The sequence below is a fragment of the Vitis vinifera genome, chromosome 8 (assembly GCF_030704535.1).
Source record: "Vitis vinifera cultivar Pinot Noir 40024 chromosome 8, ASM3070453v1".
In the NCBI taxonomy this organism is placed as follows: Eukaryota; Viridiplantae; Streptophyta; class Magnoliopsida; order Vitales; family Vitaceae; genus Vitis; species Vitis vinifera.
This window is the reverse complement of record NC_081812.1, coordinates 11905802-11922604: the sequence shown is the minus strand read 5'-3', so window position 1 is coordinate 11922604 and position 16803 is coordinate 11905802. Positions and strand designations below refer to the sequence as shown.

Below are 16803 nucleotides of genomic sequence, written 5' to 3'. Positions count from 1 at the left end.
TACTCTCTCTCTCTCGATTTCACCACTTGGGAGTTGGGACACTCCAAATTAAAGATTGGTGATAAGATGTATTTAATTAAAACTTTAAAAAATATTAATATTATTCTTTTAAATATTTTTATTTCAATATTATGAGATTTAAACTTAATCAGACATCTTTTTTACAATAATTTTATAAATGTTTGTTAATATTTACATAAAAAAATAAAAAAATACAAAATATTATTTATTAATTTACCTCTCACTGATTTAATATCATTTTAACTAAAAAAATAAGTAAATTAATTCATTATATTATTTTTAATTTTAGAAAAAAAAATATTTTATCCTTTTTAACATGCTATCACATGCATCACTATATTTTAAATTAATTACATTAATGTCAAGGGGAGGAAAAAGAAATGCCCTTGATCTGGTCTTAGTTTCAAGACCCGGAAATACAGAGGAAGACTGATTTTAATTAATTAATTAAAAGATTTCTTGTGGAAAAAGATGGCAAAGATTCTAAAGAATAAACCCAGATATCCAAGAAAGCGGAAGGAGGAAAATTTTGTTGAATTCAAACTAAATTAATGTGCAATCTTTTCTAAATGCTGACAAATTTTGAAGAATGGTTGAAAATATCAACTAGTAATTATTTTTCAAGAGCCATTCAATACATTATCTCTAAAGACTTTTCAATTTAGAGGAAAATAGATGGGAAAGGCAACTCCAGCTTTCCTTTCTGGAAGAAATGAAGAGAGTTTGGATTGGTATATTATTAATGAGGTGTCATTGTCAAGCCGAAATTTGATTTGTTCAAGTAGCCAAATTTTGACCAATTTCAGATTCTCTGAACCTTTCCAATATTTTCTACCCAAATTGCAAACAAATCAGTTTTTCATTTCAATGAAGACATCACAACAACATTTGCCAGAGGGAAGGAGAAAAAGCAAAATCAAATTGTGGAGAGGAGGAAACTAACTGAACCCAATAAGAAGAGAGGCTCACACTTTTTTTTTTCTTTTTTTTTCTTTTTTTTTCTTTTTTATCTACAAAATAGCATCCTCCTCTGTTGCATCTTCTTGAGGGATGGAAAGGTGGAAGAACCACATTTTTTTTATCTTCTATATATTGTGTTGAATCACAAAAGGGGAAAGAAAAAAACAAAAAAAAAAATGAAAATGAAAAAATTGCATACTATTGACAATCAAAAACCTTCAACACTGGGCCTCCGAAAGGTGGATGTTGATGATGAAGATTTCCTGCTTTCCTGCCGTTCAAGGTCCTCCAAAGAGAGAGTGGAGGAACAGGCTCGGGGAGGAAGAGACACGGGTACTACAGGCGGTCTTGTTGGAGAAACGGAGAGGTGGGTTCTTGATGGCGGAGAAGGGGAGAAACTTAGCCTGGGCGCTGGGGTAATGATCCCATTGAGACTAGGCGATCTTGACATCTGTTTTCCAGCAACTGCTGCCGGCTCTTGCAGAGGAAACCGGCAGGAATACTTCATGTCTTGAATGATTTTGAGATGCTCCACAATGGTTCTCATGGTGGGTCTTTCTAAGGGGTCCATCTGAAGACATCTTTGGGCAATATCTGCCACTGTTCGGGCTGCTTTGGCAGGGAAGCGGCCTTTTAGGTGAGGATCCATTATCAATGAGAGTCGACAATCATCGGCCAGATAAGGTCGGCTCCACTTAACTAAGTTCCTCTCTTCCTTCGGATGGCGGCTGTCAAGGTTCTTGTGCCCAGTGAGTAGCTCAAGAAGAACTATTCCAAAACTCCAAACATTGCTTTTGGGAGTTAGTAATCCTCTCTCTAATGTCTCCACTGATAGATTTGCTACTGCCTGAATAAATGGACATGGCACAAAAGATAATTAATTCCCCAGGATCAAAAACAAATCAGAGAAAAGAAAAGCACCCAGAACAAAAGGAACTCGTGTAAAAAAGACCAGAAATCACCATGCTGTCATGTTATGACAGTTTCAGAGAAGTAAATACTTCATTGTTGTATTAGGATTTAGTCTTACTTGATGGAAGTAGTTGCAGAAATAATAAGTGTCTTATTTGTCATGATTGTACTATTCCATCTCTATGCATGGGAAAAGTAGTATCTCGCAGTCGGAAACCAAAACAATGATAGAATTATCCTCATATGAGTTAAAGCACTTACAACTGAACTACTGCAAACATCTGCTTCTGGAATGTGGCCAACGCAACCATATCCCGAAAGCTTTGCACTAAAATCCTTGTCAATCTGTATATTGGCAGTTGAAAATTCATTGTACATAGCCTGTAAACACACAGGGAAGTTCTCAGTACACAACAAGAACAACAACCACTGGAAAAAAAAAATCCTAATATACAGAATTGGGACAGTGATCTGAGGGAAACAGAAAAACAGGAATTGAAATATTTGCATTTCAAGCAATCTCCCACCAAAAGGTCACATTCAATAAATATTACACCAATCATGAAAATTGCCATACTGTCCTGGAACATTCACAACGTAGGACCTACTGGATGGGATTTCAACCAAATCTACAGAACTGATGGATTGGACAAGCATGAAATACAGAATTAAAGTTTTTATTATGACTACCAAAAAAAATGCAACTCTGGGCAAGCAAGCTAAAAGGATAGAAGCTCAAGCCAAAATAATGATAGAACATGATAAGGCATATTGAAATTTATCATCTCCCATGTGCATTTCCATCAAACGAAGAAAGGGCAATATACCAAAAAGAGAAAAAGAAAAATGCAACATAAACTGAGAAGTGTTACTAGTTGACCATGTGGGGGATCATGTACCATCTATTTCAATTTTAATCCTTCAAAAGAACAGAGACAGGATTTCAGCTTACCTGGAAAGGCCCTTCTTCATGCAAGAAAGTGAGACCCTGTGCAGCACATAAAGCAACTTTCATTCTTGTGTTCCAATCAATGGATGGCCCATCCGATCTCCCATATAGAAGACGGTCTAAGCTTCCATGGTAGAGCCTCTCATAAACCAACATCCTCTGGTCAGATCCCTCACGCGCATGGAAACCAAGCAACTTACAGAGGTGGGGATGTTGCAATGATGCAAGCGTGTTTACCTCGTTTATGAATTCCTTTAAACCCTAGATGAGCACAAACAGGATGGGTTATATCTCAGTGTACTGAGGGTTGTAAAACATTTCAAAAGAAAAAAAAAAATCAAAAAGAATAAAAAAGTAGAATCATAGAAATTCCTAGCAAATCTAAAGCCATGGTTAAATATTACAAAATTGGCAGAATTTATTATACATTGTAAAAGACTTATGCTTCAAATCAATCTATTTGCGTTAGCGATATTTTGTATTATAGAGGGGAATAAAGAAAGAAAAGTGAGATAAAAATGAAAAATACAAACAGGCAGGTGAAAATTTATCTCGGTTTCAAACTTCTATAAACATTTGCCCTAAAACTAAATCATTAGAATGTTGAAACATAAAAGTTGCTTCATCAATGAGATATAGCTCATATACTCGATTACATTAGTCATGCTTTTTTATTGATAAGCAAATAAGAGTGTATACTAAGAGATGCCTAAAAGGGGGTGCACCAAAGTTCAATTACATTAGTCATGTTAGCATGCTCATATATAATTTGCAACAGTTTGAGAACTGCAGGAAGTTTAGGAATAAAGACATGACATAATAATCAATCCAGGGCCTGCATTCAAATAAAAAACCAGAAAGTCGTGATACCTGGGTGGATGGGTGAAGCCGGGTAACAGTGGCTTCCAGCTTTTTTGAACCTGAAGCATCATCCCCAAAGGAAGCCTTGTAAATTATGGATGAAAGTCCTTCCGACACACATCGATCTGAAGAGAAATTGAGGCAGGCGTTTGATAATTCTTCATAGCCAAAGTTCCGGAGTGCTCCTAAAGGAGGCAATGGCAGTGGGCCAGAAGCATAGAGAGGGCCACTCGCATTCCCTGCTTTAAAACTTCCTGTAGCTTTCAGTACAACAGTGCCTTGAGGTGATGGGAGAGGAAGAGGCTGAGGGTTTGGCGATCGCTGTTCCTTTGTTAATCCAACACGACTCTTCAACTCTTCTTGTTCTTCACATTCATTTGATGCAAGCGCATCTTGTTCAGTTGTATTGAGGCTTGATGGGGCGGACAATGCTCGTGTTCTACTGTTAATGATTCTTTTAACTGGTTGAACAGGTTTAACTAGGGTTCTAAAACTTGGGGGTGCAGATTGAAGTGTGCGGCTCTGAAGTTTAGGTTCAGGCAGTGTAGTGGGTGTTAGCTCCTGAGGATTGATCCTTTTAATGTAAGCAGTGCGCTCAGCCTTTTTCTTCTTACTCTTCAAAACCTTGAAACAGCCCATTTTATCTTCAATGTCTTCACCAGTGACAAGGTTTTGTATGCTCCTGCCAGATGAAATGAGGAAATGACATGTCATTGCAAGCTTCAAACTTGAGAATTTCAACAATACCAAAATCATGAAAAACAAAATAGGAGCCTCAAAATCTTTTCCTATGACACCCAGCAAGAAAATTTTTGTTTGTTATTTAATTAAGTTAGCAATTCTTACTATGAAGAAACAAAGACTAAACTAGAAGCATTTAATACAATAAGATTCACCAAGAAATTTTATTAGAATAAGGTTTTATCAATTAACCTAGAAAAAAAAAAGGTCCAGAATGTTTTGATTTCTGTCTTTCTAATTGATCCATACATGGCCTGACCCCAAACCTTAAAAGAATTTCTCAACTCTGCTAGGCCAGCGATGAGAGACGGTCCAATGTATGTCCTCCACATTGATACAATCTTTCAAATCATGTTTACCTACAAAGTTACAAACCTCCAATGATTTTTCAGCAAAAACCCTAAAGACATACAGAGTGGCAACATGGCATGTGGATAAGGCAATATACTATTGCAATCTCCAGGGCCAATCTTAATTCACCTTTAGACGATACAGAAATATGAAATAAAAACAAACAGTAAGCCAACATCAAAAGTAAATAGCACCTAAAAACCCCTGCCCACGGCAAATCCATTAATACTTCATGAAAGAAAAAGAGATGAGAAGAAGCCCATAAACTCAGCACCCAATCATCTGCATCAAAATCAACTCAGATCCAAAACTACTCCAAATCTCAACCCCCCCAAAAAAAACACCAAAAGATACCAAGGTTCACGCGATTAGAGAGGGGAAAAAAACTAATTAGCTGGTTGAATTTTCCTAAGATGGACGTTAAGGCCATCAAAGCAGTCGGAATACCTCAACTGAACATCCCCATTAGCATGATGAAACCAAGTCAAGCATCAAAACAAGAACATCATAGCTCCAAAAAAAAAATCAAGCTAAAAAAACACTCCAAATTTTCCCAATAATACAATTCCAAAATTCTCTACAATGAAATTCTTCGTTTAGATGCCGAGAAATTGTCCAAAGAAAAAAAAGAAAATTAAAAAAAAATAATAATAATCCTTACAATCCTACAACAGCCAATTCAACCACAAAACCTCCATAAAGAATTCATTTCTTCTCCTAGGATTTCCCAGCAACCAGACAGAACATAAACAAGAACACACAAGGCCCCAAAATATAAAAGAAAAAAAGAAAAAAAAAAACACGAACCGAACCCAAAACAAGTCGTCTCTGCAACAGCCACTGATCTCGATTGCGCCCTGGGTGCAGTAAAGTTTCGATCTTGGAAGAGATAAACAGAGAAGAGAGGGAGATTTGATACTATAAAAACGAAACCCTGAGCAAGTCAAAGAAAGGAAAATGAGGAAAAGGAAGAGAAAGATTTTTCTTGTGACTTGTGAGAGAGAAAAAGTATGACAGAAAAAAAAATAAAAATAAAAATAAAAAAATGATAAGAATATTGGAATGGAGCCCCCAATGAAGCACTAGTCAAACCTACCCAAAACCCCCCTTCCTTTTTTATACTTAATTAATAAAAATTCAAATATTTTTATTTTTAATTATTAAGTCTCATTATTATTATTGTTACAGTAAAACAACAGAAGTGGCTTTCTCACTGTGAGTTTACCTGAATGCCCCCTTGAGTTTGGTTTCCTAGGGGGATGGCCGGGGAGGGGGAGGGGCAAGATGATAAAAATGGGGGTGAAGGAGCAGAGTGGCTGGAGATTCAAGGAAGAGGGGCCTGGAATGAAGTGACAAGGCAGTCAAAGTTGGAAAACTTGAGTCATTTATTAATTAATAAAATAAATATTAAAATAGAAAGAGGGAGGGTGTGGTCAAAGAGACCCATCAAGATAGCTCTTTGACTCTCAACCTGTCCCGTCAGATCTGCTCTTGCCTCCCGTAGATCTACGGTCCCCGTTTTCCCATTCAAACCCACTACTCAACATCACCCCCTCCCCCCCCCCTTTTTGTCTTTTTCATTTTTTTATTTGTTTCTCTTCCTCTTTGGTGCCTTTTCCCACGCGCCCTGCTCCCGTGGCTGAATTCGGGCCCACCGCTGTCTCCTGGGCCTGGGCCTGGTTCACGGGCCTACTTTCGGTTTTCAGGATGAAGCATTGGTGAAGGGCCTGCTTTGCCGCTCGATAAAATGTTGACAATTTTGCATGTTGAAATGAAAATTTTGGAATTATTAAAACCGTTTTCAATAACAATTTTTAAATATTATTTTTTAATGTTTTATAAAATAAAATTTATTTAAAAAATTAAAATAATCTTAACATATTTTTTATGTTTTGAAAATAAATTTTATACTTAGTGCTTTAAAAAAAAAAAAACTAAAATGTTCTTCACATGATTTTTATGTTTTTAATATGTTTTAAAACAATATTTCATAAGAATTTTTTAAAACCATTTTTAGAACAATTTTTTTAAACCATTTTCTAATATTTTATAAAATAAAATTCTATTTGAAAACTAAAATATTCTTAACATGTTTTTTATATTTTTATATATAAGTTTTTAATCCTTATTTATATTTTTCTAATTATTTTTAAAAATAACTCTTTAGAAAATAACTAAATATAATTAAAAAATATTATCTAAAATCACGAGCATTGTGAACTATTTTTTAAAACAATTTTATGTTCTCTATAATAAAAAAACACATTTGACCATCAAAAATTGTATTCTATTTAATATGGTGTATTTTTTAGAAAACATCTTTTGGTTATTTTATGTTATTTTCACTTGTTTTTTAAAGGCTATTTTAAAAAACAATTATGATTTTCACTTCTTGTTGTAAGGTTGTTTTAAAAAATAATTATACAAAATGTAAGATTATTAAAAATAAAATATTATATATAAAAGAATATTTTTAAAACATATTAAAAACATTTTAAGTTTTCAAATATATTTCTGTTTACAAAAATTAAAAATAGCTTTAAAAAACTATTTTTTATAATTATTTTTTAAAATAGTTACCAAATAAACCCTATCATGTTTTTTGTTTTTAATATCAGAAATCTCTTTTCTATTTACCAAACATGTTTTTTTTTTCTTTATTTAGATAATATAAAATTATTTTGAAAAACAATTACCTTTACTTTCTCTTTTTTATTTTTAAAATTATAAAATGATATTACATTTTATATAAAGTACAAGAATTCTTAGAGATTTATGTTAAAAAATAATACTTTTAAAAATTATTTCAAAATAATTGATGTAAAAAAAAATATTACCTTAAATTTTAGAAGGTTTTAAAATTACTTTTAAAGATATAAGACGAATCTATACTTTTTATAAAAGAATTTTCATTTTTATATGTAAAATTTTTTATTTTAAAAACAAAATATAAAATATAAATAAAAAACAAAATAAAAATATGACTAAACGTACATTAAACACATTTAACTACCTTAGTTGTCATAATTTATGGATTTAAAAATATTGAGGTATGCAACTTTCAACGACTTTTAATTTATATAAACAATGACTTCAAAAGTAAGTCTTTTTTCGATCAAGATTGACTATTCCATTCATTCAAAAGTTTTCTTACCATACTCTTATCGAAGAATTCAAAATAACTACAATGGAGTCACACTTCAAATAAGGATGCAATTACTTCTAATGATGATGCAACCACTACTTTTCTTAAGGAGCCATAGACAACCCATGACCGAACGATATTTGAAATTTATATATTATTTTATTCTTAATCTTCTATTGGTAAAGGGATGGCAATTCACAGTAGTGAATCATGTTTGTGTCATGTCAAATTTTAGGTATTTTACTACATAAACCTAAACTCGACATGAATAATAATCGTATAGAAAACATAAACCCCAATACTACCTCATTATTAAATAGGTAACACGTTGTGTAATCCATTTAATACATTTAATAATCAAGTCCTCTTATTTAATAATCGAATTGAGTTAAAGAATTGTATATATTTATATGATTAATGTTTATGAATCAATTGACCTATTTATTTAAAAGAAAATTTTAAAATAAGTCAAATATTAACTAAGTAGTTTGAAAATATAATTAGATTAATAACGAGATTATTAAATGGTTCAATATGGGGTCAAATTCATGTTATGTGGGTTAATGATCTAAATTAATGCGTATTTGATCTAAACTATTTATACTTAACTCAAACCCGCAAAAAACGTGTTAGGGTTGTGTCATATTAACCAATCATGTTAAATTTTGTCACCCCTAGTTTTTATAACCTTTAATTAATGGTTTTTTTAAGGCATCTAAAAAAATATTCTCTCAATCTTGGTTAAATAAATTAGATAGAATGAAGGGAGGATGGTTGAGGGTGACAAGATTAATATATTATTATTTGTTGTTATATTCTTTATTATTGCCTGAGATATATTTTTTCAATTGAGTTGGACCAATAATCATTATTCTAATAGACTAATAGTCATCATGCTTGTTTATAATATTAGTATTTTGACATGTAGTGGGTGGAAGCTTCTTTATTTGTTCGTTTTCTTTGTTTGAAGGAATGGTCTTCTTGTTTATTTGTCAAACATTTGGTGGGTTGAGATTTCCATATGGTGTCATGCAACAATTTTTTATTTTTTTATTTTGGAAAAATTATGTTAAAAATGTGAATTATTTGACATTTAGGAACAATTTAAACTAAACCAATCAATTGATGGTTAATTAAGTTATTAATTGTTAGAAGAACAAAAGTATAACAAACAATCATTGTAAGACAAAAATCTTGATTGGTTAAGTGACTTGTCGACCAATGCTCGATCGATTAAGGTTTTTTCCTCGATCAATAGTTATAGCCTACCTTAAATGCAAAAGCCTCTTCAATTGATGAACCACATTATATTTTTGTTTTTATGAAAATAATGGAATTTTAGCTAAAATTCTATCAATTTTATAAAATCGCTCAATGGTAAATGTCAATTTTTCCTGATTTTTAATTTTCCTCGAGTCTTAAAAGTTTGATATTTTTTAACAACTAATTTTTTTTAAAAAAAGATGAAATATATAGCTAACCTAATTTGTTTTTTTTTAAATCTCAAGGGAAACATTGATTTAAAAAAAAATAAAAATCATGGGATGATTAATTAAACAAAAAGAAGTTAAAAAAGAAAAAAGAAAAACACATTCCAATTCCAAACTCATTTTCAACAATTTATATCTAAAATTTAGAATTCCACAATCTTTTTTTCCCACCTAAGGCCCAAAAGGGGGAAAATAAAAATACCTCAGTTTTAAGAGAGATGAGCCAAACATTGCTTCTTGGCTTATATTTGCCCCTCTTGAAATTAGCCTCTATTCTATTGCTCCCGTATCCTATTCCTAGCTTTGCCCCTGCCTACCGTGATGATCCCCACTCCCCCTTCACCCTCCCATCCCCCCCACCTTCTTCAAAGGGTTGGGACTTCACTCACTGTAAGGTGAAGTTGAGAAAGATACTTTACAAACAATAAATTAAAGCATGAAGGCAGTATATAAAATTAAAATTTTCAAATTTTTGTGACACCAATTCTTATTACACTTTGTCTACTGGCCTGTGACCTTTAGCTTTACATTTGATTTCTGGCTTCACAAACTTTTAAGTGTCTTAAAAATGGACAATAAAGAAATTTATTCAAACTTTGTAAAATATTTACTCCTCAAGTATCTGGCTTGAACCATTGCAGAAAACACCAATGGAACAAACAAGAAGCCTTACCAGTATCATCGCCAGAAGACCCCAATCATCTGAGTGCTTTCATATATTGAAAAAACCTTGAGAAAATTACCTGAAATTTAAGAGCAAGTGGCCTCTGATTACTGATGAAGCTTTCAATCTTAACTTCAAGTGTGAGAGAGCAAAATAAAGAGCTAGAACGGAGCAAAATTTACCTGGGAAAATACATACAAACACCCAGAAGAGGCTGCCAAGTTGCAGATCGTCCAAACACATTCTGAAACAAGGCCGCCATTATAATTCAGGCCACTGCTCATATCAAACACAAGCGAACAACCCACTATTGCAGCAATCAAAGTTGCCAATAGATTACTAGTTTCTCTTGTCGTGTATTTCTTAAACAATAAAGCAAGGTACAGCAAGATTATTGAGGTGTGGATGATGATTCCACTGTGGTCCTTCACCGAGACCGAGCGAGAAAGAAAAGCCAGGCCTCTCATCATTATCGAACCCACGTAGATAGGTTCCTGTGAACACATAAAACCCATCAAAATTTTGATTAGAATTTGGATCAACATCAAAACAAACATGTGTAATTTCGCATTACCTCGTAAGCGAATCGTTTCGGTCGCTGATTTTGGGGAAGTTTAGCTTCTGGGCGTCGACGACTCGAGGTTTTCACAGCAGAAATGGCTGGTTTCTTGGTGCCTCGGGACCGAATTTTCTCGAGAATCCTGGCGAATTTGGATCTGAGTGGCGTCCGGTGTTGCCTAGACGCTGGAGGTCCGCGTTCAGATCTAGCTTTAAGGGAAAAAGAGCAGACCTTGAGGAAGACTGAGAGGCGAAAGAACTTGTGAGAGGGTATGATTTGGGTGGCCTTGAGTTTGAAATTGAAGTTCTTGGCCTTGGCATGAACTTGGAGACTCCATGGCTGCTTCTGCTGCTCTTGATTTGCCTGCATTTGGTGCTCTCAGACGAGAATTCAATGGTGTACTGTTTACTAGCCGTTGAACCCCTGAATTTTCCTTGATTTTAAATTTTGATTGCTCTCATCCTCACTCCTCAGTACTCACCACCATTTGGGTTTGGGGTTCGTGCTGGACCATGAAAACCATGGACTTGGAAAGTGGGCTTTTGGAGGTCAAGGCCCAAATGATGATTGGTGAGTAGGGTTTTTAGTGAAAAGGTACAGCGGTTTTAGGAGACTAATTTATCATTTTTGCCAAATTTTAATTTTCCATTTTTTTGTATTTGCTATTTACAGATTAATTAATTTTCTTTTATTAGCATATATTAAAAATTTAGTATTCTTCTCAAATATTGGTTTGATACAAGGTCTTGTGGGAAGTGATGCCAATTTGTTGGGGCCAAACCCCTAATTCCCTCATTAAGCAACTTTTCTCAGGATTCAAATCCAACATTAGGTTGGCCATGGTGGGGATCCCCATTTCAAAATCCCTTAACTTGAAATGGAATCAAAATTAGCCCAACTTACAAATCTTAGACCCACAAAGCTGTGTTTCTAACTGATGGAATTAATATGGAAAAAAATCTTAGTTCTTTTTAGGAATCATGGCCATAGTTTTAGAACTTTTTCCTTGAAAGGTATTGTCAAAAAATACATCACTCCTAAGTTTAGTTCAAAAACTTCAATATCATACGCAAAATCCGTACCAAAGTGCTCTGATTGGTGATAAAATATTATGTAATACTTTTTCTGGAACTGTCAAAAAGAGCTTTAAAAATGGTGTCCAACTTGATGGTTCTGATTAAGTACTAACTACTGCCATTGGATTGATTGCTCTTTCAGAAGATATAATCAACAAGGGTTGTTTATTTGGGAATAAAACAGTTTATGATATGGCATGGAATGATGGGTCATCTAAGGAGGAGCAGATGAAACAAAAGAGTTCATCGAGCCCCCCATCTGTCATTATCTGATGTTCCGTGGATGGTTAAAATTCAAAGCTTCCTTTGCAGTTGAAGGAACAGGAAGGATTTAGAAGCAATTCAATCAATGAGGTAGATAGTGGATGGCCCACTGATTAATGTCATTGATTGGAGGACCTCATACCCAGAAGGTGTGAGGTGCAGGAAAATTTACTGGGGGCATTGCTCTGAAATGAGATTTTAGTATGTTAGAGCTAAGATGAGCCAGCCCAAGGAAGTTATCTTCTTTTTTCTTTTTATTTCAACGATTGTAGGTTGAGACCTTAATGCTCCATTAATTGCTAAGAAGCGTAGACGCAACAGATTTTATAACCTTTCAACCATTCCAAACCCATACGGTTGAAAAGAGTCCAAAATTTCCCTCTCTCTCACCCACTTTCTCCCCAACCAAACAGAGTATGTGAAATTTGGAAATCTCAGCCCACTTTAGTGGGTGGTATGCAGGCACTTTCACTCACCAATACATCGCCAAAATCAGTTTTGGCCGTTACACAGATTATTAAATGGAGAAAAGAAAGCTTGTCTAATGCACCACCCAATTGAAAAACCTTTGGATTTTGGTAAGGCACATGGACAAAGATCACGGAAACTTCTCCTCTAGTATTGATCCATTTGTTTAGAAATGAAGAGAAATGTGGATAAGCCCATAACAGAAGCATGTTGGTTTGATGTCTACTATGATTTTGAATCATCTGAAAAACAACTTTTAGCATTTGCAATCTGGGGTAGTTCAGTACTGGTGAAACAAAAGATGTAGCCTAGTAGGCTTAATTTTAAGGCCAGCATTATTAACTTGTCTCATGGACAGCAATGACAATGCTACCTTGGTGGGTGGACCCATTTGGCTGTGGCTGTTCCGGGGCAACCTCACCAGCTGCGTCTGAAGTTGTTGGGCGCTCAAGCAATGAGTGGCGACAATTTGGGCAGGATGAGTGTGACACCAGCCATGTGTCTATGCACCTCACATGGAACCCATGATTGCATTTGGGCAACACCCTAACCTTCTCCCCCTGCACAAACTCGCCCAGGCAAATTGGGCATTCAGTGGCCGGAATCTCCACTCCGGGCCCATAAACTGCTACCGGAATTTGGCGCAGAGCACGCTTCTTGAGGCCAGTAGCAGCTTGCCCCTGGGACTCCGGGGAGAGCCTTCTGCTGCAGCGCATGGCGCAGCGCACGATTGAGTTGAGCCCAAGTGCTCCTATTAGAGCACATAGCAAGGCTGCTAGGATGATCACCATGTTGGTGTCGAAGTTGGTCTCGTTCACATAAGCCTCATGAGTACTGTTCCCATTTGACATGGTGCTCGGCTCCGGCGTATCGAGCAGGAGGCGATGATGATGATGATGAAGATGATGAAGAATCGGATTCACCATTTTCTAGCTTGGTTCAGTGGTTCCGCACTCCACAACTTCACAAACCCAGCTGAGCTTACTCGGGGGGCTATAGCAGAAGGGTTAATCTAACCACTAACGGCTTGGAAAACTTAAAGGGAGTTACCCAAGAGAGGAAGTAGCTGCAGAGAAGCAAAAAAAGGGAAAAGTGCAGGCCTATGTTTTCTGCTCTTACGCTCTTATTGATTCAATTATGGCAAAAGACGAAGGCTGTTCTTTCGAGTTACAGACTTACAGTAATGTTGTCGAGATTCCAACTAGAAAGGGACACAGAAAGAGCATCTTCTTTGTCTCTAGGATAAGGGAAAAAGAAATGGTAATTTGCTATCCGAATAAGGGACCGTTTGCTGCACGATTCCAGCTTCTCAATCAGAGATGGTCCTCTCTAGCCAGCTTGGTTTCTCCTTGGAACCAAAACCCAACAACAAGAAGGCAAAAGGGGAAAAGAAAACCCACAAAGAGGATCGAAATTGGAACAAGAAACAACTTTTCACAGCCTTACCTGAGCTTCATAATTCCTAGTTGCAGGTGACCTCTACTCTTCTCCTTATCATCCACATCCACATACTACAGAGGACTGACCTTTGTGGCGCACAGGACTTGTGAAGTGATGATTGTAGGCTTTGAAGGGGTCAAGAGATATATACAAGACACAAACGAGAAGATACATAGTGAAAGCGAGATACATTTGGGATCCCTTTTTGCCCACCTAATCATGATCAGCAACTTTATAAATCCTAATAATCCTCAGTACCAAATCCCAAGTTCACAATTGTAAATATCAAACCTATTCCCCCACTCATCACAACCGTTGGGTTAGATGGTCTGCCTGTATGATATGATCTGCCTTTGTTTCATTTGATGGGACATACCTTTTGAGGTCATGGTAGGCTCATAAAACTATAATTAAGTGAAAGAAATACACCTATCCATAAAAAAAAAAAATCTTTCCATCTTTTCCCTTTTACCCTCTGCAGGCATGGTCACACAAAGTGAACCCTACTTATGTTTCCCCTTTTCCATGATGTTACTGTCATTCACCCAAAGCGTTACACGAAACATTTCACTTTTTTACAAAAAAGTTTATAAAAAGTTGATCATGTGATATTAATTTCGCTTTTCATTTGGAAATTAGAAAAGGGACTTTTATCTTGTTTTGTATAGAGTTTTACTAAACACATCGGTGCTGATTTAAATGGATCTGCACCAGTCCGAGAGGGACTAAACCTTAAAGTCTGTTTCTGGGCCACTCATATCATACGTGAGCAAGTGATCGACCATCTTGTGGTCAGCAAATGCCCCGATCCGCAATGGCCGGTGGAACCGGTGGCACGTGTAGCCGCTAATTATGGTAGGTTTAGCTTGTGTCCCTTGAGGGTGGACCCTTGATTGGACAAGATCTAACACATGGACCTTCTTGGTTAACACCTTTGCATTCAGATTTCATCACAGCCGTATGGGTACTGGACTTGATTATTTATGAAGTTAGGTACGATAGAATGAGAAACTGTTGGGGGTTGGAAAAAATATGATTTTTTCTATATATTATGTGAATGTCAATTGGGATCAGAAGAAGATAACCTAATATCTGAGCTTAGGTGATGGGTGAGCTGGGGTCAAGCCCAAGAGTCACCAAACATTCGATGGGAGTTTTGACCCAACCAACCCAATAGGTGGAAATGGTTCAACTGCTGTCCAGTCTCCACCAGTCATGGTCTGCCTTGGTTGCTGGCCATTAAAACACTTCGGTGTAGTATAGTAAAATAGCAGTGAAACATGGTTTCACTGCATTGATCAAGCGATGGCCTCTGTGCTTAGCCAATTCAAGAAGCTTTACAGAGTTGGGGGCCATGGGAGACCACAGTAGAGTGGTGAACAGATATGCTTTTGTAACCATTGGCCCACAAATGAGGATAATTCCCATGTGAGACTTGCTCATATAAAGGATAGGATTCAGGATGTCATGGGCTCGTTTCAGAAAGTGAGTGCAAAATAATTTCATGGCAATGGATGAGATTTTTAGATGTTGGCCTATAATTTGCATCAACATTAATTTTCTGAAAAAGTTTTCAACTCTTGAAAGGCTTTTCCCAAATTAAAGCATCAATGAGTAAAGGAGAGGGCAATACTAGAGTACTCTTTCCTTTTATTCTACCATTATATTTATAGATATAGGATGAGGTTTTATTTATTGATATTAGTGTAAACAAAAAAGAGTATTGTTATTCCTTTTCTTTTGTTGATCACGGGTGGTAACACCCATTTTCTGCTAAGAGGTTTTATGGTTACAAAAGTTCTCTATAAAGTTAAGATGAGTTGATTACATATATAGTATTGGTAACTTTTTCTTTTTAACTAATGTAATATATTCTAAAGGTAAATTTCACTCACATCCCCTTAAAATAACAAATAGAAAAGGTATGAGAAGTATTTGATAAAATTTCAAATTAATAATAGCTAGATGTATTTAACTCAATTAATACTCAAGAGATGTGAATAAAATTAACTTTATTTCATAATCTTCCTTTCATGCAAACATGACATTCTTGTCTTATCCCATGGGATCATGGATTCAAACAAACAAATGCTTCTTACAACTCCAACAGAGTCTTATACCAAGTCGGGAACATAGTTTTATACCATTTATAATGAGTCAATCCTTTTCATATGGATATTGTTTGTTTTGAGTGTAATAAACTCTTATAGTTTTAAAATTTGTTCACACAATTTTGAAGATTTCACCATTTATATAGTGTCAAGTTTTGGAAGAGAATGTGTCTAAGTGTTCTTTAAAATGAAAAAAAATATAAAAAGTGTCTATCCCATATTGGAAAAGAACAGGTACTTTTATAGGTATATATTCTACCTCACTTAGCCTCATGAGCTTGTGGAGAGGTGAGTGGGAGCCTTGCACATCCAAGGGGCTCAAACCCATTATAGTGGGAATTTGGGCCCCTCACATCCTACATGAGGGCCCTCACATTTATGACATTTGAAATTTATTAGATTGATTTGGCTCCATCTCATTAGAGTTATTCATTCTCCTCTCCTCTTTGTAATATCTCTCTCCTATAAATTGACTACTTCTTTTGCACCGTAATCATGGTTTGAAATGTCAGGATATTTCGTTAAAATATCATCGATATTCATTGACATTTATCTGTTTTTTATTTTATTTTTTGGTTAGTCAAACACAGTCAACACATCAAGCCCCTTCAAATTTCAAATTTTCTTGAGTTCAAGCTTGGTTACTACATGAGGGCCCCTCACATTTATAACATTTGAAATTTATTAGATTGATTTGGCTCATTCTCATTAAAGTTATTCATTCTCCTCTCCTCTCTGTAATCTCCCTCTCCTACAAATTGGCTACTTCTTTTGCATCGTAATCATGGTTT

At 35.4% G+C, this 16803-nt stretch overlaps 3 protein-coding genes across 5 annotated transcripts; all 3 read right to left on the bottom strand.

The window, feature by feature from the left end:
• Window positions 1-955: 955 nt before the first annotated feature.
• Window positions 956-5879, bottom strand: LOC100246618 (probable serine/threonine-protein kinase PBL11). Of its 3 annotated transcripts, none has more exons than XM_002271531.4 (5): window positions 5603-5879; window positions 3713-4385; window positions 2846-3103; window positions 2155-2274; window positions 956-1828 (listed from the first exon to the last, which is right to left on the bottom strand). In XM_002271531.4, the coding sequence occupies exons 2-5, from the start codon at window positions 4340-4342 to the stop codon at window positions 1190-1192; spliced, it is 1647 nt and encodes a 548-aa protein (XP_002271567.1). In that variant the 5' UTR covers window positions 4343-4385; window positions 5603-5879; the 3' UTR covers window positions 956-1189. The 3 variants fall into 3 exon arrangements, with proteins under 3 accessions (XP_002271567.1, XP_010653340.1, XP_059595366.1); XM_010655038.3 differs by having other exon boundaries at window positions 5608-5866; XM_059739383.1 differs by lacking the exon at window positions 5603-5879 and adding an exon at window positions 4711-5575.
• Window positions 5880-9859: 3980 nt separating this feature from the next.
• LOC104880011 (uncharacterized) lies at window positions 9860-11351 on the bottom strand. Its single transcript, XM_010655040.3, has 3 exons — window positions 10669-11351; window positions 10277-10588; window positions 9860-10173 (listed from the first exon to the last, which is right to left on the bottom strand). The coding sequence occupies exons 1-3, from the start codon at window positions 11020-11022 to the stop codon at window positions 10129-10131; spliced, it is 711 nt and encodes a 236-aa protein (XP_010653342.1). The 5' UTR covers window positions 11023-11351; the 3' UTR covers window positions 9860-10128.
• A 1240-nt stretch (window positions 11352-12591) lies between these two features.
• LOC100251758 (RING-H2 finger protein ATL74) lies at window positions 12592-14245 on the bottom strand. Its single transcript, XM_002271437.4, has one exon. The coding sequence runs from the start codon at window positions 13385-13387 to the stop codon at window positions 12800-12802; it is 588 nt and encodes a 195-aa protein (XP_002271473.1). The 5' UTR covers window positions 13388-14245; the 3' UTR covers window positions 12592-12799.
• Window positions 14246-16803: the final 2558 nt, after the last annotated feature.